At 59.4% G+C, this 22,893-nt stretch overlaps 2 protein-coding genes across 2 annotated transcripts in view; both read left to right on the top strand.

Moving 5' to 3' along the window:
• Positions 1-12,326, top strand: part of EXOSC7 (exosome component 7) — a gene marked incomplete at its 5' end in the record, with an annotated part of 16,655 nt that extends 4,329 nt beyond the window's left edge. Inside the window, 5 exon segments of the mRNA XM_014584698.1 lie at positions 3,569-3,734; positions 5,434-5,504; positions 9,004-9,127; positions 10,342-10,497; positions 12,093-12,326. Of these exon segments, the coding sequence (XP_014440184.1) occupies positions 3,569-3,734; positions 5,434-5,504; positions 9,004-9,127; positions 10,342-10,497; positions 12,093-12,197 (622 nt within the window).
• Positions 12,327-19,516: 7,190 nt separating this feature from the next.
• CLEC3B (C-type lectin domain family 3 member B) overlaps positions 19,517-22,893 on the top strand; it is a gene marked incomplete at its 3' end in the record, with an annotated part of 7,676 nt that continues 4,299 nt past the window's right edge. The window contains 1 exon segment of the mRNA XM_006169780.3: positions 19,517-20,194. Within this exon segment, the coding sequence (XP_006169842.2) occupies positions 20,086-20,194 (109 nt within the window).

The following is a 22,893-nucleotide window of genomic DNA, read 5'->3' as shown; positions in this document are numbered from 1 at the left end:
ACACTGAAAATCGCACCAAAAAAAAAAAAAAAAAAAAGAAATGGGCCAGTGTACGCGCAGGAGTCAGCCTGGGGACCCGCCTCGGGCTCGACACCTGCTGCAAGGGGAAGGCCCCGAGTTAGCCCTGCCCCGGCACCCAGGGACTTCTGCTGCTGCGGGCCGGGCCTGGCCTGGCGTGATAATCCACAGATCAGCAAGAGAAGCGACAATGGGCCTGGTGTTAGAGCACGTTCCAGGCCGCCAGGGCCTTGGTCTCGGCCTGGCCCAGGGCACCAGAGAAGCAGGACAAGGGGATGAGTCAGAGGTGGGGAGTGGGAGGGGCAGAGTTCGCCCCTCAGTAAGTGAGTTCCCACAACTCTGGGAGAGAAAGGGGGTGCTGCTTTTGAGAGAAAGGGGGGTCTGGGCTGGTTGGGACGGTGAGAGCCAGAAGGCCAGGCGTGTGCCGGCTGCTGGCGGGCACGTCGTGATGCCGGGAGCGTGTGCTGGTGCCAGCTCACACTCATGCTGTTCTGTTTGTGTTTAACAGAGAAGCTTTGTGTGCTCTGTTTTTCAGAATTATTTACTTTTAGTTATTATTTTTGTTTTTATTAGCTTACCATAGGGCTTATGCACTCACCAGGGAGAGACAGAGAGAGGAAAAGAGAGAAAGCAAGACACCAGATAGATCTAGGACTTGAACCATGGTTGGCCGTGTGAGAGTCTAGTGCCTTAACCACCACGCCATCGGCTGGCACCTTTCGTGGGCTTGTAGTACATCCCAAGATCAGACTTCCATTCATTGCCGTGAGGCCACAGGTGAGCCGAGAAAGCTAACCTGAGCCTCGGTGGTTAGACGGCAGGCTCAGCGGCCGCTGAGCTCCCAGCCCTGGCCCTGCCCCTGCATAGACAACACAACCTCTAAGTAACTCGGTTCCTGCTCTCCAACCCGAGGCCAGTACTTCTGCGGTCACTGGGAATCAAATGAGTTGAGCGTCTGGAGTGCTGAGAGCAGTGTCTGGCACGGCCCCTCTGAAGCGAGAGCCGGAGCATCTGCTCATCGGCTCCCTCCTGTGAGCGTGTTACGTTTGGGTCCACTTACAGGTGGATTAAGATGCTCCCACGAGGGCTGGCCAGTGCTGTAGTCTGCCCTTGGTGGCGTGCATGTGGTCTGGGTGCAGGTGGGTCAGCTGCCTGGCTCGCCCCCGCCGCTTCGTCCCTGGGGGGACCTCTGAGGTGCCTTCCAGGTCTGTCCAGCCCGTTGGGGAGCCCACATGCCCGGAGCAGGCAGTGCTGAGGTGGAACACCCAGTTCTCCAGCCCACCTTTATCCTGAGTAGGGCACAGGCTTCAGCTTTTCGCATGGCCAGGAGCATCCGGTGTGCTCTCCCCACCTGAACATGGCCCTCCTTCCCAGCCCCTGCCCCAGTCACCCCAGCCTGGGCACCCTCCGGCACGGGAGCACTCCAGGTTTGGGAGTCTCACACCCACGGGGACATGTTTTAAAATAGATGGAATTCCCACTCTAAGTTAGCCCGGGGGCACAGTGGTGGCCAGGAAGAAGGGCCCGTGCAGTGCAGGAGCCTCACAAAGGCCCCACCTCCGACTCAGACCACCTTGGACGTGCCGAATGTGGTGGGGTTCCATCAAAGTACCTGCCTCTCTTTCTCTCATTTTTGGGGAAAAAAAACATTGACGAATATAAAAAAAATGGGACATGGTTTTGCAGGGGGGTGACTTTAGACTGTTGGACCTGGGAGGTTCTGCAGGCTGTCCCCCAGGGCTAAAGGAGAGCCCTGCATTAATCCTGGTACTCAGTCACACCCAGGAAAGGCCCCCTGCATTCGGGGTGGGAGAGACGTGTCTCGCTTACGTGTTCTGATTGGATGTGTCTGCACAGAGACCTGGAGATGAGTTTTAAGCACTGAAAACATGGGCGGATGTGGATTGCCTAGTTGAAATTAGGCAGGGTGTGTCTTACCAGCTGTGCCAAATAAACACGAGGTCCCGGGGGCTCTGGTTCTGTGGCTCCCTTCCACGCCTGACGCCCCAGGCTGGAGAGGCGTCAGGGGATCGGTGAGGTTGCTGTAGAGGTAATGATGCTTCCCCGGGATTCGAAATTGGGCTCTGCGGCAGGCGGCAGGCGGTGCCGAGGGAGGGAAGGCTGATACTTAGAGAGGCGGAGTTACCGCGGGAGTGCGGTCTGATGTGGCGTCCTTAGGCTCAACGGCCAGTGAGATCTCTACTCCGGTCCCACAGTGGGGTGGGCACAGCCCTGGGCCTTCATGTAGATCTCACTGTACCCAGAATCCCTCTGCTCTCAGGTGACCCGCTCCTGCCCATCTTCACAGAGGCCTGCCTCCCGCTCAGTGCCACCTGCAGCCTGCCTCCCTCCTCGGCTCCCTCCCCACCCCGTCCCTGTGTGCGTTCCCCGGCTCACACTTCAGCTGTGGCCAGCACAGGGCCCGAGAGCCTCAGTGTGTGACCTGCAGAATCCTTGCCAGAGCAGCAGGCTTCCTGGCTTTCTGGACCTTCATTATGATGCTGTGATTACCAGCCATGCCTGCCTCCCTCACAGCTGCAGTGGGAGTCCTTTGCGTTAAGCCAGGCTTTTATTTATAGGGAGGGTGTACTCACCAGAGAGACAGAGATAAAAAGCGAGAAATCACTCTCCAGGGGGTCGGCCATGCTGCAATCCCCTCTCCTCTATTTTCTCGGGATTTGGGGCATGCACACACATGCACCTGGCATGAGTTTTAAGCCACTGGGGTTAGGACTTGAACCACAGTCATCGGAGTCCAGCAATGTAGCCATTATGCCATCTACTGGTCACAAGCCAGACTTTACTTTTGCTATAGCATGTATGTGTTCACCAGAGAGAGAGATAGACAAAAAGTGAGTAATCGCCCCCCGGGGGTGGCCACGCTGCAGTCCCTTCTCTTCCACTAGGATCTGGGGGCGCATGCACCTGGTGTGAGTTTCAGACATCCAGGTCCAGGACTCAAACCATGATCGACCATGTGGGTAACCATTAGCCAGACATTTTCGTTAAACTTAAAAAGATAACTGGGCATAAGTGCCATATGGAGAAGTCCAAAAGGAAAAGGTCTCAAAAATACCGAGTAAAATAGGAGGCACCTGGTATGTGGTCAGCCAGCGTCTTCTTCGCGTCCCTCAGCACAGGGAAGCTCGGGCCTCCCTGACGTGCTGTCAGCACCCCCTCTAGACCGCCCCAGAAAGGTGTTGCACATGCACTGCGTTCTTCCTGCCCGGCGAGTCCGAGACCATGCTGGGAGCTGAGCTGTGTCCCGCCCCTCGGCTCCTGGGCCTGCCAGACAAGTGTTTATGCTAGCCTGCGGGTCAGAGCTCAGGTGGCTGGCTGTGCTCCTCGTCACCATCACTGTCTCGTTCCTCTCTGAGACGGCTTCTGTGAGAGGTTGCACTGCCCAGTCCAGGGCACGGCACCCACCTGGGCTGCTGCATGAGGCTGGCCTTTGCTCATTTCAGCGACTGCTGTGGCAGCTGGCTCTCCCCACGCCACAGGGACACGGGGCTCAAGCCTCAGCCAGCTTTTCTGTTGCCGTTCCACACAGTTCAGCCAATGCTACCCCCGAATTTGAAGGTCGAGGAGGTGATGACCTTGGCACGGAGATCGCCAACACCCTCTACCGGATCTTCAACAACAAGAGCAGCGTGGACCTCAGGTCCCTCTGCATCAGCCCTCGGGAGCACTGCTGGGCTCTCTACGTGGACGTGCTGGTGAGTGCCACGTGCCGGGCCTGCTGTCCTGTTGGTGCTCACTGTTATCCTAGCGTGGGTGAGTCAGGAAGGGCGGCCTCCTAAAATAATTCTTTTTTTTTTTGGAGAGGTTTTTGCTATAGGGCGCGTGCACTTGCCAGACAGACAGAGAGAGACAGAGAGATAGAAAGGGAGAAATCACCCCCTAGAGGGGATGGCCACGCTGCAATCCCTTCTCCTCTATTCTCCTCTCGGGATCTTGGGCACACACTCCCCGCATGCAAGCCTCAGCCAGCTTTTCTGTTGCCGTTCCACACAGTTCAGCCAATGCTACCCCCGAATTTGAAGGTCGAGGAGGTGATGACCTTGGCACGGAGATCGCCAACACCCTCTACCGGATCTTCAACAACAAGAGCAGCGTGGACCTCAGGTCCCTCTGCATCAGCCCTCGGGAGCACTGCTGGGCTCTCTACGTGGACGTGCTGGTGAGTGCCACGTGCCGGGCCTGCTGTCCTGTTGGTGCTCACTGTTATCCTAGCGTGGGTGAGTCAGGAAGGGCGGCCTCCTAAAATAATTCTTTTTTTTTTTGGAGAGGTTTTTGCTATAGGGCGCGTGCACTTGCCAGACAGACAGAGAGAGACAGAGAGATAGAAAGGGAGAAATCACCCCCTAGAGGGGATGGCCACGCTGCAATCCCTTCTCCTCTATTCTCCTCTCGGGATCTTGGGCACACACTCCCAGCATGAGTTTAAGCCAACGAGTCCAGGACTCGAACCGTGGTCGACTATGTGGGAGTCCAGCGACATAGCCATTACGCTAACTGCTGCTCCCCTAAAACAGCTCTTTAAAAGTGAAATACAGCCATTCTAAGGAGCACACGTAGGTGGTTGTATGATGGCAGCACTTACAGTTGTCCTCAGTAGTCGTCAAGGAAGACACAAGACGAGGTGCTGTCTGGACGGGGCCCGGCTGAGCTGCCGGATGGAGTTCAGACGAGGTGCCCCAGGCTGGCTATGATCGTGTGAAGCAGCCGTGTTGCATGACGGAACACGAGCCGTGTGCTGGTAGTTACCCCGCTAGCACATGCACACCTACGGCATCACGGCCCGTGTTTCTGCATGTCCAGGAGCCAGGCGTGTGTCAGCAAAGACTGGAGTGACACTGCACGTGGAAGCTCCCTAGGCCACATCAAGATGAGCTGTGTGGCAGCATTCCTGAGGGAGCAGTGACACAGCAGGCCACGGCCTGGGAGTGGTGCCACCGGGGCCAGCAGCACTCTGTGTGCATGGCCCGTGCGAACAGCATGGCAAGGTAGCCTTGGAACTGAGGGGGCACACCCTGTGGGTGAGCCAGCGTGGCAGCCGGACAGAGCTGTGTGTTCTCATCTCTGGTGTGTTTTTACTTAGTTAAATGAGTGAATTTCTTTTTTATTGCCAGAGGGTGCATGTGCTCCCCAGAGAGACAGAGGGAGGCGGCGGAGAGACAGAGAGGGAGGCGGCGGGGGAGCGAGAGAGCACGCCCAGTGGCGGCCTCTCTCGAGCTGCTGAGGCCAGCATTCAGGCTGCGGCCATCCACGTGGGGTCCGACCCCTTCCCCGGGCCCCGGGGCTGCTCCTGACGGCTGTTCATCGGCACACACTCCGTTGGGGTGCCATGACCGCGAGAGCCCTCGGGTAATAAACATGCCTGCCTTCCCTTCCCTCTATGCCTGTCTCCCTCAGCTGCTGGAATGTGGTGGGAATCTCTTCGACGCCATTTCCATTGCTGTAAAGGCTGCCCTCTTCAACACCAGGTGAGTCTTCCGGACTCGGCCAGCGGGCCCTCAGCGAGCCTGAGCCGATGCTCACAGTGGAACAGGGATTTCACTGGAGCCCTTGGGGAAAGGTCGCGGGTGTCGGCGCTGAACCTGGCGATGCACGATCCCCTGAGCTGACTCTGACTGTAGACGTTTTTGTATTGCTTTTTTTAAAATATCGATTTAATCATTTATTTCATTTTATTTTATTTTAATTTGACCAGAGCAAGACAGAGGGGGGGGGGAGAGAGAGTGAGAAAGCAAGCCACCAGGTCTGGGACTCAAACCATGGTTGGCCACATGGGAATGTCTAGTGCCTCAACCACCACACCACCTGCTGGTCCCTCTGTATCGTTTTGTGCAGTGTTATCTTTATAAGTAAACACACCATTTAGAAAAGTACTAGGAAATGACAGAGACGCCAAAAGGAGTGGACACCGGTGCAGGCCAGCTGTCGCAGCGCTGGGCCCACCCTCGGGCAGGGCCTCTGCCTCTGTACCCGGCCGGCTCCCAGCACCAGTGGCTGACCCACAGCGCTCACGCAGCCTGTGGTGCACACCAAGGGTCCTGAAGCAGGTGACAGCCTGCTCTGGGGTTTCAATTCCTAGGAAACGGTTGTGTCACGGTGGCCCGGCCGCCGCAGCGTCTGTGAGGAAGGGACAAGGTGCTCAGTCTCTATGGAGCTGCCTCTTGCGACGGCTCGGTCACACCACCTGCCCTCTGCGCACAAGCGCCCTGGGACAGGTTGGGGCGGTGGGGGTGAGGGCCATCCGTGAGACAGTTAACAGCACGGCGTCGGGAGTCTGGGCTCTGCAGAACGACGACCCGGAACATGCGGGGGGGTGGCCTAGAGACGGACCTGAGCGAGAGGGTGAGGGTGTTTAGTCCGGGGCGACTGCGCAGCCGCTCTGTGGTGGCGAGGAGCTGGCGCACCTGGTGTCCCCACGTGGAGGGCCCTCCGAATGCAGCCCCTCCTGTCCTCCGCCTGCTTCGTTGTGTCCTGTGGGTGACTTGTCAATGTGTAGCTCCTGTCAGCCATTGTCCAGCGCTCACATGGTAGGCAAGTTAGTGCCCATCTTGGAGGTTCTCTGTAGTGGATCTAGACCACCTGGCTTCTAATTAAACAGAGACAAAGTTTAAAAACTACATAGCTCGGGACCAGCAGTTGGCATAATGGCTATGTCGCTGGACTCCCATGTGGTTGACTGCGGTTTGAGTCCCGGACACGGTGGTCTAAATTCACACCGGGCACATGTGCGTGCGTGCCCAAGACCCCGAGAGGAGACTGGAAGAAGGGATTGCGGCGTGGCCACCCCCCTGGGGGGTGATTTCTCGCTTTCTGTCTTCTGGTGAATGCACGTGCCCTATAGCAAACTCTCCAATAAATAGATAAATAAATGAATAAGTAGATAAATAAATACATAAAACTGTATAGCTCAAAGAGCCGGCAGGTGGTGTGGTAGTTAAGAACACTGGGCCTGGCCAACCACGGTTTGAATCCCGGACCTGATGGCTTGCTTTCTCACTTTCCGTCTCTTCGCTCTGTCCCTCTCTGGTCAAATTAAAATAAACACATCGTCGGGAGTCTGGGCTCTGCAGAACGACGACCCGGAACATGCGGGGGGGTGGCCTAGAGACGGACCTGAGCGAGAGGGTGAGGGTGTTTAGTCCGGGGCGACTGCGCAGCCGCTCTGTGGTGGCGAGGAGCTGGCGCACCTGGTGTCCCCACGTGGAGGGCCCTCCGAATGCAGCCCCTCCTGTCCTCCGCCTGCTTCGTTGTGTCCTGTGGGTGACTTGTCAATGTGTAGCTCCTGTCAGCCATTGTCCAGCGCTCACATGGTAGGCAAGTTAGTGCCCATCTTGGAGGTTCTCTGTAGTGGATCTAGACCACCTGGCTTCTAATTAAACAGAGACAAAGTTTAAAAACTACATAGCTCGGGACCAGCAGTTGGCATAATGGCTATGTCGCTGGACTCCCATGTGGTTGACTGCGGTTTGAGTCCCGGACACGGTGGTCTAAATTCACACCGGGCACATGTGCGTGCGTGCCCAAGACCCCGAGAGGAGACTGGAAGAAGGGATTGCGGCGTGGCCACCCCCCTGGGGGGTGATTTCTCGCTTTCTGTCTTCTGGTGAATGCACGTGCCCTATAGCAAACTCTCCAATAAATAGATAAATAAATGAATAAGTAGATAAATAAATACATAAAACTGTATAGCTCAAAGAGCCGGCAGGTGGTGTGGTAGTTAAGAACACTGGGCCTGGCCAACCACGGTTTGAATCCCGGACCTGATGGCTTGCTTTCTCACTTTCCGTCTCTTCGCTCTGTCCCTCTCTGGTCAAATTAAAATAAACACATAAATGAATGAATAAAGTTAAATAAAATAATCTTATTAAAAACAATATAGCTTAGAAATCGTGGGCTGGGCTGTTGGTGGAGGACGCTGTGGAGGGCCCACCCCAGCCGACCTGAGACGTGGCCTGGCGCACAGCCACGGAGGTGTGCCAGAGCCTGCAGTGGCAACCCCGCCGGGCCTGACTGGAGGAGGGAGGGGGTTGCTGCTTCTCAGGCCTCAGCAGGGACTCCATCCGCCGGCTGGTTTTCTGGGCACCAGAGCCCAAGGAGAGACTGGGAGGCAGACACGGGGGCTGGCTGTGGGTAATGCTTGGGCAAACAGCACATACAGACGGCCAGCCCACTGCCCCAATGGGGAGAACCCCTGCTGTGGCACGGCTCCATCTCATCCCGGACAGGGGCAGCCTGCGGGCAGCAGGGACCGGGCACCATGCGAGGCACTGGGGCCCCAGGCATGTGGGTCCGCCTTTCGCAGAGTCTGGGTCCTGTGGAAGAGTGGAGACGTCAGAGCGTGCTAGCCGTGTGTCGGCCCAGGTTGAGAAACGGAGAGACGCGTGTGCACGTTATAGGGTAATTTGAACGTAGCCACCAGAACGCAAGCTGGCGACCCAACTCGTTCAAATAGGGCCTCACCGTGACCTGAGCCCTGGGCTCCGTGGAGTGCCCAGCCCTGCCCCGCTGTGTGGGTTCTGGGCGGCCCTCCTCTGCCAGTCCTTGGATTGTAGCCTTCTCACTGTGGCCGCTCTGATGACAGTCCTGGGACTGTGTGCCCAGCCGCACTGCAGCTCTAATTTGCGTTTCTCGGGCACATATTTAAGGTGAGCCTTCACGGCCTCGTTCTCCGTTCCTCCTCCAGAGGCTCTTGCTCTCTCCTGCCTGTGCACTTGGGGACTACTCGGTATGACTGTGCACGTGTGTGGCAGGAGGTGGGGCGCAGCTCGTCTCTCGTTGGCCAGTCATTTTCCAGAACTCGAACTCCCGTCCTCACTACACCACGGTGCTGCTATGTGCTTTCGACAGGGCACTCGGTGCGGGTGGCAAACTACAGACCTGGCCTCTCTCCTGAGACAGGGGTTCCAGCTCCTGTTCCCAGTCTCCCCTCCCTGTAAGCGGACACTTGAACTGTGCTTCTGTCTCTAGGATCCCAAGGGTCCGTGTTCTGGAGGACGAGGAGGGGTCGAAGGACATCGAGCTGTCCGATGACCCATACGACTGCATCCGGCTGAGTGTGGAGAACGTCCCCTGCATCGTCACTCTGTGCAAGGTGTGAGCACATGCGTTACACTCTGCTCTCCCACACGTGGGGGTCCCGACACCCCAGTCCTTGGAGTTGAGAAGTTACCCTTTGACAGACCATGTCAGGGTGGCTTTAACCCAAACCCAGTAGGTTGGTTGTATTAGAAGCCAAATTATAAGTAGCTCTCTCTTCCCTTTCGAATCAGAAGGTGGACTGCATCCAGGCGTGCACGAGGAGGTGTGTAGTGTGTAGCCAGAGTGTACACGCTTCCAGACTATGAGCCTCACCGAGCACCCTGTGGGCTCACTTCCTTCAGTCCCTCCAGTCTGCGCTGTCCATGGGGCTCAGGGGTCCCTTGTGGACCCCAGTGTCCATGTCTGCACCAAGGGTGGAGCACATCCCAGGGGTCGGGGACGTCAGGCGTGGCTCCATAGCACAGGCGCCTGCAGGGCCCAACCTCTGGGTGACCCTGCCCAGGTGTGCACTGCCAGGGATTGGGGCTTCTGCCACCCAGGACTCCTTGTGTGCAGTTAGGCAGAACAAGGACCAGCAGGTGGCATAATGGCTATGTCGCTGGACTCCCATGTAGTTGACCACGGTTCGAGTCCCAGACTTGGTAGGTCAAAATCCACACGGTGCACGTACATGCATGTCCAAAATCCTGGGAGGAGAATGAAGGAGAAGGGATTGTGGTGTGGCCATCCCCCTGGGGTGATTTCTCTCTGTCTCTCTGGCAAGCACTCACACTGCATAGCAAAAATCTCTCTTAAAAGAAAAGGCGGACCGGGTCAGGATTCATTCCACTCTCTGAGCCTGGGGCTTGGGGAACCGAGCCCCTGTGCCTGGCTCGTTCTTCACACGGACCCTCCCAAACCCCCTGCTTCAGGGAAACGGCCTCGTGGCCTTACTGCTGAGATCACTACGTGGATCTCTGTCCCTGCCCTTCAGGGTGGTCCCTCCCCTCGGCTTCCGGTTCTGACCACCCACAGCGGCCTGCCACAGAGACGCCTGCTTTCAGCAACTCCCTTCTGGGCAGATGCTGAGGCAGCATCCAGGTGGGCAGGGCCAGCCCTCTGTTTAGTTTGGTGCTTTCACCACAAGGCCTGCAAGGGGGCCTGGGTCGTGTCTTGGCACACCTGCCTCGCCCACACGCCTGCCTCGCCGCACACGTCTCGCCCACACGTATGCGTTGCCACAAGCGTGCCTTGCCCACACGCACGTGCTGCTGCCTGGCTTTGCAGATCGGCTGTCGGCACGTGGTGGACGCCACCCTGCAGGAGGAGGCCTGCTCCCTGGCCAGCTTGCTGCTGGCGGTGACCAGCAAGGGCGTCGTGACGTGCGTGAGGAAGGTGGGGAAGGGCAGCCTGGACCCCGAGAGCATCTTCGAGATGATGGAGGTGAGGCGCTGCTTCCAGGCAGGGTTGGGCCGGCAGGGGTGCTCACCGCCTTCGTCCTCTTGACCATATGGGGGGTTCTCTGTGCTCACGGCCCCACCGCGGACGGGGAGCTTGGAGGGCAGCAGTGAGGCCAGGGGCCGGGGTGGGGGCCGGGAGGGACAGAACCTGCTGGGGCCCGTGGCTTGTCCTCAGCCATCCCCCTGCTCTGTGATGCCACGTCCCTGCGGGTCTGGATGAGCACAGAGTCACCTGTGACTGTGAGACCGCAAGGCTGTGATCGCATTGATCGATAGGGATCGCATTGCTGGCCGCGGTTTCCTGGCCTTCCAAGGGCTGAAAAGCGGTGGAGCTGGGAACTATGGGGGGCCTTCACCCCAACCCTCACAGGTCTAGCAGGGCACCCATGGAGGCGGCGGGAATGGTATCGGGGTCGCCCCTGGGCCCTCCGCCCCAGCAGCACCGTCGGGCCGCCCACCACACCTGCGTCCTGTTCCTCACTCATTTCCCTGCCAGGCTGGGAGCCCCTGGGGCAGGGCCGGTCCTGCACCCGTGTCTTCACAGTCCACTCTCGCCCACGTCACCTCAGCTCTGACCGACTGGCTGAATTGCCAGGTGGCCTCTGTCCCACACAAGCCCAGAGGTCATTGTGCACCAGCCCAGTGGCCGCCCACCCTCCTTCATTCTTGGAGCCCACGGTTTTCCACTGGTCCAAGCCCTCGGTGTCTGCCTTGTCACCACTGCCTTGAAAGAACAAGACGGCCGTGTGTGGCCTGGGGACCCAGGCACAGCTGAGGGCTGGCCGCAGGCTGCCCCTGCTCAGTGGGAACGTGACAGTGGACGCCCTGGAGTGCTGTGAGGGCCGGACCTCAGGCACGTGCCAGCTCGGCCAGTGTGAGCCCGGGGGCTCCAGAGGCAGGTCAGGCGCTGCATCTCTGCCGCCCAGCAGAGGCTCCCAGCCCTGTTGTCAGAGACAAGAGTTTCATTCTGAAAGATCTCGGCGGACAGCTTTCTCCAGGGCCCCTCGCATCCGCTGTGGGGGGCTGCTTACTAGGTTTAGTGAGTCGTATGACCTCTTGTGTCTCGGTCCCAATGTCCCACAGCCTTGGACATCTGTGTGACAGTGACAGTGAAGACGCCGTCCCCATATGGGCTCCGGTCCCATCCGAGCAGCTCTGCTTTGAGCCTTGGTGGGAGGTGAGCTGGAAGCTGCTTGTCGACACCCCCTCCGCACCATCTGTCCCTCCTCCAGGCAGACCCCGGGCTCTCTGTGGCCACATGGCTTCGGAGTGCGGGACAGCAGGTTAGCAGAGCCAGCTCTGGCCACAGCCCTACCGCCCGTCCCCAGGCGGCAGGAACGCAGGCCTTGATGGCTGCCTGGGACGGCCTCTTCCCTTTCCTTTTGCTATGGAGGATCTCTCGGTGTAACCAGCTGTCGTGGTTTGTGGTTGGCTTCTGCTGTGCTTTAATTATTAGTTAAGAGTCTTCTGAGGCCGGTGGAAGGCAGACAGCATGGGGACCGCTAGCTGGCCGGGAGGGCGCCTCCCCCGGCAGAGGGCAGGTGCGGGGCACGTGACTGTCCCTTCTCTGTCCTGCAGACCGGCAAGCGAGTGGGCAAGGTGCTCCACGTCTCCCTGCAGAGCCTCCTACACCAGGAAGAGAGCCTCGGTCCCGAGAGGCAGAAAGTCGGGTTCCTGGGGTGATCTGCACATCTCCCCTCACCGCGATTGCTTTTCCCTCTTCCTGTGAAACCCGAGTTTGTATATATTCTTTGTGAATGGTCTGAATTTCAGGAAACATTTGTACATGTAAAATTAGTCTATTTTCTGGTCTGGTTTGGTGTGGCTAGAATTCTTCAGCTACAAGCCAAGAGGCCACCCAGTGACCCCCCCCACAGGGTCTGACCCTTGTCTGGTGAGTGGTCACCAATGCCAAGGCCACCACCAGGGCGAGGACTCGGGCAGGGGCCGCCCGGGAGACTCCTACAGCGCGAGTCCACAGCTGGAAATCCAACTTAAAGGAAGCGCTTCTGATGGGGATTTCGGGATTTTTTTCTCTGTAGAGCTTTCAAAGTAAGAATTCCAAAGGGAAGTTCATTCACCTTGTGTGTCGGGGTGCCTCCGGGGAAGGGGAGGAGGAGGAGGCTCCTGCAGCAGGGGCAGACCCAGGCCCTGCCAGGCTGGTGAGCCTCCCTGACCTGGGGAAGCCCACCCTGGCTCCCGCCCCGGGAGATCCGGGCAGAGCTCTCTAGGCTGGGGCTAGGGAGCGTGGCTGCCCTGGCTGGTAGCCAACCTTTCTTGGCACTGCAGTTGTCAGCGGCTGGTTTTATGGCCGCTCCCTGGCGTGTCAGGACGTCCCGCCGTTTTCTCATCAGCGCTGACGGCTGCTCTAGAGGCGAGGGCTCCTCCCTCGGCCTGGCCACACCACAGTCCCTTCTCTATTCTGCAGGGATTTGTGGCACAAACATGCACATGGTATGATGACACATGCACTTGGTATGATGTTCAAGTTGCCAGGTCTAAGGTTTGAACCACAGTCAGCCATGTTGGAGTCTAATGCCTTAACCACTACGCCACCTGCTGGCCCCGAAGCCTTTGGTGTTGGCGGTTGGTTTCGGGGGTCAGTCTGAGGTTCATGAATGAGAAGGGATGTCGCCGAATCATTTGGCGAAGCTCAGCTGAGCTGTCTCCCTGCACACAGGCCAGGCTCGGCCAGGCCTTTGCATGCCAAGCAGCTTCCGGCTGGCCAGGCAGGCCGCGCATCATGGAGAATGTCCAGAACGGGGACAGAGGTGTTGGTGTCTGTCTTGAAGGTCACCTACATGGGACATGTGTGTGTCACACAGGATGTGGAGGAGCGAGAGCCCCCAGGAGAGCACTGGTTGGGAAGGTCTGATTACTACAACTCTTAGAAAAAGAGAACTGAAGGCCAAGACCGGCAGATAGACGGGCCGTCTGGGGAGACCTGTCCCAGTGCAGGGCAGTGCTGTCCCCAACGGCCTGCAAGTACCCATTTCAGGGAGAACACTGCAGTCGGCCAGCGCCCGGGCCAGGAGGAGTGCCACGTTACGTAGTACCTGGGTGGCTTCCATTCCCCGGTGGGTCCCTGGTCTCCCGGCCCCAGGTCAGGCCTGCAGAGCACGTGACCCAGAATGTCTGCAGTCGTCTGCAGGCGCTCTCCAGGCCGTGGGCTCAACTGCCAGCTGCCAGGGGACACACCCGGGACTGAGTTCACACCCTTCCACCCAGCAGTTCCCCTTCTGGGACCATAACCAAAGTGAATAACCCCGGGGAGAGGAGTGAAGACAATGAAGACGTCCCTGCTGGTGTTCTTGGTCCCCAGAGGGAGGCTGCAGGGTCTGTGGCCACCGTGGGGACCACCTGGCCGACACGGCAGTGCCTCTCCCTGGGCCGGCCTGGTGCTCTTGCAGCCTCTGCTCTCTGTCCCGGGCCACTCTGACACACTGTGTTGGGGAACACGCAGGTGTCCACTCAGCACCTGGGTGTGTGCAGCCCGGGGTCCTGGGACATCTGAGTCCCTCACCTACTCTCCAGGTGCAAGCCTGTTCACAGACCAGAGTTCATGGCCAGAAGAGAGGCTGGTTTTAAATAAGGACCCTCTGTTCCCACCGCCAGTATCCATGATAAATTCTCCCATCTGGAAGAACAGCCCCAGCAGACAAGTCACAGACTCCACGTGGTTTCTGTCATTTCCGGTCACCAGGGTGAGGAGGCTGGTGCTGACTGGGACTGGCACAGCTTGTACTGGGCGCAGTGGGTCCCGGCGCCGTTTCTCTGTCCCCGGGGCGGAGGTCGGGTGGGAAGGATGTAGCTGGGGCGGTGCAAAGGGACAGGATGGGAACCACGGGGATGAGGGGTCCAGGCAGGGCACCACCTCCCTCCCCCCAGGACAGTAAGTTAGAAACGGTACTGGGCCTCGGAGGACATAGAGACCGTTGTCCCCTCACCTCTGGCCTCCGTCAACGCTACATCATGGTGGGTGATGGGCCGAACCGTCGCAGTCTCCGGAGCTCTGTGTAGGTTAGGTGCACCCGCAGCCCCAAACCGGTGGCTGACGGCAGCTCTGTGTCATGTGGGGAGGACGCACCGTGTGCTCACGCGGTCTTGTCACTGCCGTCAGTTGCCTGCCCTGTCCAGGAAGACACACTGATCTGTTTACGGCAGTAAAATCGTGCTTGCTGGATCTGGTGCGTGGGAAGTGGCATGGAGGAGGGGTCCTACGAGAACGTGTGCGTGAGGCCGGGCAGTAGGCCCACGGCTGGTTGGACGAAGGCCTGAAGGCGGTGAGAGGGGACAGCCAGAGGCGAGGGGTGAGCATGGGTCTGGGGACGGCCCGGAGTGTGCCCCTTGGAGAGCACCCTCCAGGGGAGGCGTGACGCGCAGTCCTGGAGGGATGTGGAGGTCACCGCAGACTGCCGTGGGCCACAACTGCAGAAACTGGATCTGTCTCAGAAATCTCTCAAGATGCCCAGAGCTCTGGGAGCAAAGAGGGCTGCCCGGCTTAAAATTGCAGAGAAGGGAGGTGCCTTGGCTAGGAGCCTGTCACAGCTGTTTCCTTCAGATTCGGAACAGGCCACACATCAGCTTGGCGCACGCAGAGGGACTCTAGGGGCTGGGGGCTTCGGGACCCGTGTGCACAGCTGGGTTCACACTGGCCAGGGTCTACGGCTAGCTGGAGGCCAGGGATGCCAGCCAGGCAGAGCCAAGTGCCCTGTGGTGTCTCGTGGGGATGCCCGGGTGTCCTAGCGCTGTGGCCCGCTGTGACCAGCCAAGGCCGAACAGGCCCAGTCAGCCCTCCGGGGCCTTGCTCTCCCGGGGTGGAAGGCCCATGGGTGGGACAGGCCCTGGAGCTCTGCCACCCCCGGCCGTGAGGCTGCTCAGGCAGGGCCCGTCTCCCCACAGCATTGCAGGCGGCCCAGCCATCCCCTGCATGGCTTCACTGTGCTCCTGGACAGAACCCCGTGCAGGCAGGGCAGAGGGACTGAAGGGGGGTTGGGTCTTGAGTACCTTGCCCAAAAAGACAAAGTGGCAGGTGTCAGCCCTATCCGGGGCCCAGGACCCCTGCTGTCTTCTGCCGTCACACGACTGAGCATGGACAGAGCAGCAAGGACCGTGGGCTCCGTGAGAACTGAGGCCAGCTGAGTGGCATATTGCTGTCCCTCATGGTGACCTCGCACAGAGTCTGTCCTGGGACCCGGGGTAAAGCCATGACGTGGACAAATGACCAAGTGCCAGGCCAGCACACCCAGAGGGACAGACAGTTTTCCTGGAGAGCGTTGCTGAGGCCAAGACTGCGGGCCACTGGCCTTCGGCGTTGCTGCGGGCCGAGACTGCCCTGCACCGTGCCTGGAGATGCGCACCCGGGGCCTGACCTTCGGGGGGATGTGCAGAGCCTGCTGCCCACGCCGGCCGGCCCCGTTTCCGTCGCTGCAGGAGCAGTGTGGCTGGAAGGCAGTGTCGGCAGGGTCGGGCAGGGTGGGCAGGCCATGCAGGGCCGGAAGTCCGCATTCGGGCTGGCTCGAGTGGAGTGCCTAGAGGTCATCCTGTATAACTCGCTTCCGACAGCTTCGGAGAGAAGCCAGAACACTGGGAACTACAGCGTGCCTTGGGCGCTCTTGCTCCGACTGCCCACCCCAGGCCTCGTCGAGGCTGTTCTCTGTGCAGGGAGACTGGGAGGGGCCTCAGCATCGGGTGTCCGTGAGCAGGGGCCCCCTTGCAGGTGGTCACTCGTGCCTCAGCCCCCAGCACGGCCACACTGGCGAGCATGGCCCTCCCCCTGCCCCAGGGACAGTGGGCAAGGCCGGGCCGCACTGGCTGGAGGAGGGGTGGCCCTTCCCGGAACTGTGAGTGTGCGTGAGTCCAAAGCCAAGAAGGCCCCGAAATAGAGACACGTCCCCCGCCATGACTCTGCAGGGACATTTTCTAAATTTCTTTCTTAAGAGAGACAGAGAAAGGGATCCCCCCCCCCACCCAGGGTCTTACCACCCCCAGTGGGACAGCTGGGCTGGGGTTAAACCCGGGCATCTCTCATGTCACAACACAGTCCCTGCCTCCTGTGTCACCGTGGCTGACCTCTGTAGAGGTCATTTTTTAAAGTTTGTTTTTGTTTTTGTTTTATTTTTTTTTTCCTTAAGGCATATGTGCTTGCTGGAGAGAGACTGAAAGAGGGACAGTGAGAAATCACTCCCCAGGGAGATGGCCACACGCAGTCCCTTCTCCACTCTCCTCCCGGGAGTTTGGGAACACATGCACCTGTGCCCAGCATGGTCTTTAAGCTCCAGGGCTTGAACTGTGGTCGGCCGTGCGGGCGTCCAGCACCTTAAGCACTGCAGCACACGCTGGCCCTTAGGTCGTTCGAACAGCTCAGGTGGACTCCCAGGGGCTGTGGGGAGCTCTGTGCACACACACGTGCACATGTGCGTGCACACACATGCACACACGCACCAGGAAGGCATGCAGGTGGAAAATCTGAAGGCTTGCTCACTGCTCCCATGAGCCCTGGGCCAGCCTCCCTCCCGAGTGTGGGGAGCACGCTGCCGGGCTAAGCAGTAAAGGGCTCACTCCCCATGAAGGTGCAGTCCCACCTTGCCTGGGGGCTGCCCTGGATCTCTGAGGCCTTCTGGGTCCCAGTGCATCCAGCACTCAGCCCCCAGCCTGGCTGTCCACCCGGGCTCCGGCCGCAGTCTCGGCGAGGGTGGCTCAGTGGCCACTGTGTCTTCTCACCGCCCCGTTCTCACCGTCCCCATCTGGAATGTGCTACGACTTTGAAGGGCTCCAAGCCTTTGCCCGCCTCCCCTGCCTGGAGCACCGGCCACACCTTCCTTCCTTGTGTCCCTTCCCAGGTGGCAGGGCCGCCTTTCTTCCTCCCCTGCCCTGCTGTCTCTGGGGCCTCGCATGTGGAAAGCAAAGGAGTTAAAAAGCAACCAAGAAGGTACTACTTTTCCCTTGCCGCTCTCTCCCCACCCGGAGTCAGGAAGCGGCTCCTGGCGGGTTATGTAATGATTATCATCTGGCCCAGAGCGTCTTCCCAGGGCCGGCTGCAAATCTGAAACCCTCCTCCGCTCAGACTGCGCCAGGGATCCCAGAGTCACTGCACCCCAGGAGTGAGTGTTCCCTGCGCAGGGCTCCCGCCCTTGGCACCACCACTGGGTGCTGGTGCTGGGCCAGCCAAGCCTGCCTCCTCCCTCTCAGGCCGCAGCGCTGACCTCCCCCGGGGCAGACGGGGCAGGAGGGGGTCTCCGGAAGTAGGGAAGCCTGCCAGAGATTGCATTTTCTTTCTGAAAAATTCGAAACTCAAAGAATACTAACGGCTGAGATTTCAGCCTGAGCCGCTTGTATGGTTGTCGGCCTGGTGCCACGTCGTTGGGATGCTGTCCTGCGTCAGGACAGATAGGGCTGGCAGGTGGCATGGTGGTTAAGGAGCTGGACTCCCACATGGCCAGCCATGGTTCGAGTCCCGGACCTGGTGACTTGCTTTCTCACTTTCCCTCTCTCTCTCTCACGCTGGTCAAATTTAAATAATTATAATAATAAATACAGTTTTTAAAAAGATCACGTTTTGCACTTATCCCAGCCACGTGTGGGAGACAGAGGGTCCAGCCCACAGTCACACGCTGCATTTTGTTGTCTGGGGTCTTGAATCACCTTCGGTCTGGGGCAGCCCTGTAGGAGCCGGGTCCTGTGGGAAGTTCCTGGCCGCCACTGTGTACAATGGCCCTCCACAGGACGGTCCAGCGTCTCCTTGACAGCAATCTCGTGGGAAGACGCCATGTTCTCAGGAGCTGCAGGCGCGTGACCCACCCCATCGGAGGTGGCGTTTGCTTTGGTGACTTGGTTAAGCTGATGTCTGTCAGGGTTCTCCTCTGCAAGGTGAGGAGACTTCAGTGTCCCCTTGAGGAGAGGCAATTTTTTTTTTTGAGGTGGGTGGTTTGTTTTAAGGTGCGTTTGCTTGCCAGAGAGAGAGACAGAGACAGAGAGAGGGAAAGTGAGAAATCCCCTCCTGGATGGATGGCCTCGCTGCAATCCCTTCTCCTCCATTCTCCTCTTGGGATATTGGGCACGCACGCACATCCACCCAGTGTGAGTTTCAAGCCACTGAGTCCGGGACTTGAACCAGGGTTGCTCATGTGAGAGTCCAGCAACTTAACCACTCCCATCACCTGCCGGCCCCGAGGCAGACTTCTAGAGTAGCCCTGTCTCACCTGGGAGCCTGTGTTTCCCATCTTATTCTGTCTCCACACTATTTGGTCCCCATCTGTCTCTGCTTTTGGCTACTTGCTGTTCCATTGTCTTGGTTCCATGTCCCCCCTTTTTTTAAAATAAAAATAATTTTCTATTTTAATTGTATCATTATAATCATTTTTAATTTACTACAAGGCACGTGCACTTACTAGAAAGAGACACGCAGAGAGAGAAAATGAGAAAGCAAGCCACCAGGTCTGGGCCTTGAACCACAGTTGGCCATGTGGGAGTCCAGTGCCTTCAGCACCACGCCACTTGTGGGCCCCTCCATGTCACTTCCTGGAACACATGCTCCTAGCCCTCTGCCAGCACTTGCGGGCTTGTTTTCTGCTCTCCCTGCCCGGGGCTGGAGTCAGCCCTTCCTCTGAGGTGCTCTGGGCCCCGCTGCGTGTAGGCAAGTTTGCACTTGGGCAGGGATTGCTCCAGGCTGCAAGGGGCCTGCTGCTCTAGGACCCGCCCATGCCCCTGTGACAAGCGTGGACACAGGCACTTCCCTCCCGTGTTTGGGGGTTTGTCCTCATGTGCTCCAGCCCACATGGCACATGGTCACTCTGAGTTTGTTGTGTTTTTTTTGAGATTTTTGCTATAGGGCATGTACTTGCCAGAGAGATGAAGAAACAGAAAGCAAGAATTCACCCTCCGGGGGGATGGCCACGCAGCAATTCCTCCTTCCCCCTTCTCCTCTTGGGATTCTGGGCACATGCACATGCACCTAGCCTGAGTTTCAAGCCATGGGGTCTGAGATTCAAACTGTGGTCGACGTGGGAGTCCAGCACCTCAGCCACCACCCCACCTGCCGGCCGGTTACTGGGTTTTGATCCTACGGCAAGGGGTTCATTGGCTGCAGCTGGCTCTCCACATCCGTGACCATGGAGTAGGTGGACGTACTTGGCAAGGGGCTGCAGCAGGCGAGGCCCCACCTCCTCCCCCCAGCTGTCCCCTGTTGTGACCCCAGCTCCCTGCAGGCAGCCCCTTTCCCTGCTGGGTGGAGGGAGCAGCCATCCAGCTCTGCCCAAGTAACTGCTCAGCAGATGTGGCCGTGACAACGGCCGTGCATGTCTCAGAGTCCTAGAAAACCCAAGCCCCGTAGGAGGTAGGGCAGGATTGTGTGCTGGGCGTTTCCCGGGCGGGGGCTCCCAGGCCTCCCTCCCCTCTCGGGCTTGTGTGTGGCTGTGTTGTTTTTCCCTCTGCTCCCTGCCAAGTCTGGGAGGGTTTCCTGGACAGAGGTCCCGTGGCTGCTGCCTTAAGACGCTCAGCCCAGGCCACGGCTGCCACTGCTGTCCGACCCAGGGCCACTGCAGCCACCGCCGCTGCCCCGCCCACACGCAGCATGGAACTCCGGGACGCCTACTTGCTCCTCTGCCTCTGCTCCCTCCTGACCCAGGTCACTGCCGAGCCCCCGACCCCCAAGGTCAAGAAGGCCGCGAATGCCAAGAAAGGTAAGGAGCCCAGGCCCCTTCCAGGAGCTGTGTCCCTCTCGGTCCGGGTCCGCATGCTCCTTCCCGTTTCCCTGTGACAGCTGTCACCAAGTCACTGCAGTAATGCCCCTCTGCCCTGTCACCAGGACCCAGAGGACCCCTCACTCCCTGAATAGGGAAGAACTTTCCAGATCACCTAAACTGACACTGTCCCCCCAATATGTATTTTTTAAAGAATCATTTTTATTTAATTTTGTTATTATTAGTTTTTAAATTCAACCAGAGAGAGACAGAGAGAAAAAGGGAACATAAGAAAGTCCCATGCCACCAGGTCTGCACCTCGAACCGCAGTCAGCCACGTGGGAGTCCGGTGCCTCGGCCCCTGCACCGCCTGCTGCCCACCCCACCTCCAATATTTTAAAGACCCTGGAGCCGCTCGGCCTCCCACCCCCACCCGGGGGCGCTGCACAGGCTGTGCTTGGTAACTCCCCCACCTCGGTTTTCTCATCCGTAAACAGGGCGGGACATGCAGATTTAATGATCCAAAACATGGAAGGCGCCCGAGCCAGGGCCTGCCTGGGGTCCTGCACAGGAGCAGAAAGGGGCGAGAGGATTTGCGTTCCCAGATGCCATGGCCGCGGCCTCAGCCACAGTGAGCCGCGCTCCGCCAGCCCACTGCGGCCACTCCACTGTCACCACAGGGCCCGGTGTCCTGGGGCTGCCCTGGCTGCAGCAGGACCTGCCCTGCAGCCCCGCCTACAGTGAGGTCACCCCAGGCTGTGTTGAGACAACACCAGGGAATGCCATGGCAATGAACTAGGCTGTCACCCCCACAGGGCTCGGGGTGAGGAAGGAGTCCGGGGTTAGGGTGGGGACTTGGGCTGAGAAACAGGTGGCCAGAGCCAAGAGCACAGGGCTGTGGGCCTCCCGGAGGCTCCTCTGCAAGGGGACGGCCAGGGCCAGGCCGTAGAAGCTCTAAGGCACAGAAGGGTGTGGAGCCTGTGGGGCTGTGACCGGGAGGGGGCGTCTGGGGGCCTGCATAGACGATCTCCAAGCCCAAGTTCCGACAGAATGGGTGCTGTGTGGCCACTGTTTCGAAAGGGAGTTATTTCAAAGTACTTACTGTGTATCTGCACAGCGTTTCTGGAAGGATCCACCAGAGTTAGTACCAGCGATGACCTCTGGGAGGAGACCTGGACACAGGCAGTCTTGACTGGGAGGGAGACTAACCTGGCGGGTGTGGTGGGGAAGGGAGGGAGCCCAGGGCACTCTCGGGGGCTCATCTGCTCCTGTGGTGCCCTGGGTCTGCTCCAGCAGAGGTGAGCCTGCGAGGAGGCCCCCTCTCGGGACCGTGAGGCCATGCCAGCAGAGATGGGTGGGGGCAGAATGGCTCCCAGGGCCACAGGTGCTTGGAAATGGCAGCAGAGGGACTGCGGGGTGCTGATTCCGAAGCACACACCGGTGACCTGGGACTCAGAGACGAGGTGGGGTGACACAAGGGCGGCCGATCCCCCAACCGGGCTGTGGTGACACCACCCCCTCCCAGGCCTTTGGTCGAGCACCGTGCTGCGGGCTCGCGCTCTTTGGCAAGGCCCTGGAGCACCCTCTGCCATACGGGCACCTCCGTGCCAGTCACAAAGGTCCCTCCTGAAATGACACACTGTAGAGAGCTCCCCCCACCCCCCTTTTCAGGCAGGACCCAGCTGAGCTGGGGCGAGAGGAGAGGGAGCCGGGGCTGCGTGTGGACCAGGGCCCCCCTCAGCCGCGCGGCCTGTCCTGGCACCCGGCGGGCACAGCCGATCGGGCGCCCCGGGCATCGTGGCACACGGTGCGGAGCCGAGGCAGGGCCGGGGAAGGCACAGGCCCCGCTAGCCTGCCAGCCGCGCCCCACCTTTGCTCTCCTGCACTTGGCCTCCCTCGCGTCCGGTCTGTGACATCGCTTACCCCTGTAGTACCAGACCGCCTGTGGCTGAGCCCCGCAGAGCTCCGACCTCAGCCCCCACAGTCTGGCCATGCTGCGTGCAGCCTCCCTGAGGCCCTGAGGTCCAGAGAGATGGGGCCACCACAGAGCTCTGGCCCCAGCCTGCCCGATGGCCCCTCTCTGGTCAGGCCGCCTTGAGGCAGAAGAGCAGGCCTGGGCTGTGCCCGTGGCCCTCCTGGCCAGCCCCTCCACCAGGCTCTGTGTGTGCAGGACGCTGCTCCAGCCTGGCTCAGGGTCCTGCTGCAGAGTGTGGGGGCCAGGCACCCCACGGCGTTCGTGGAAGCGGATTAAGGTCAGTTTATTTGGGTGCAGAGAAACCGCAGTCCGTGGGGTTTCTCATAAAGCCCATTTCCCACGGGCATTCGAGGCCCCGCGAGCGCATGACCCGTGGTGGGTCTGTCCGAGCACCACAGGCGTGGGGTGTCGCGGGTTAGCAGGAGCCCAGCCCTCAGCAGCTGCTCCATCAACGTGAACAATGCAGGTTCCTCCTGCCCTCACGTGGCCGGCACCCACAGGGCACACTCTGGCCAGAGTGCCGAGCTGGGGGTTACACGGAGTCCTGAGGGGGCGGGAGTACCCTCCGTGCTGGGGACACTGAGTTCAGAGCGGCAGGGAGCTCACCCAGGTCCCACGTTGGTGCGCCCCCTGCCCCCTCAGACTGGCACCTGCTGCCCTCCGCCTGAGTGTGGCCCGGGTGAAGGGTCCTGCCTCCACTAGAGCAGGGATAGTGGCCCCACAC

The sequence above is a fragment of the Tupaia chinensis genome, unplaced genomic scaffold, assembly GCF_000334495.1.
Source record: "Tupaia chinensis unplaced genomic scaffold, TupChi_1.0 Scaffold147500_1, whole genome shotgun sequence".
NCBI lineage: Eukaryota > Metazoa > Chordata > Mammalia > Scandentia > Tupaiidae > Tupaia > Tupaia belangeri.
Note: the sequence above shows the minus strand (reverse complement) of the source record. Positions and strands in the feature narration are given on the sequence as shown.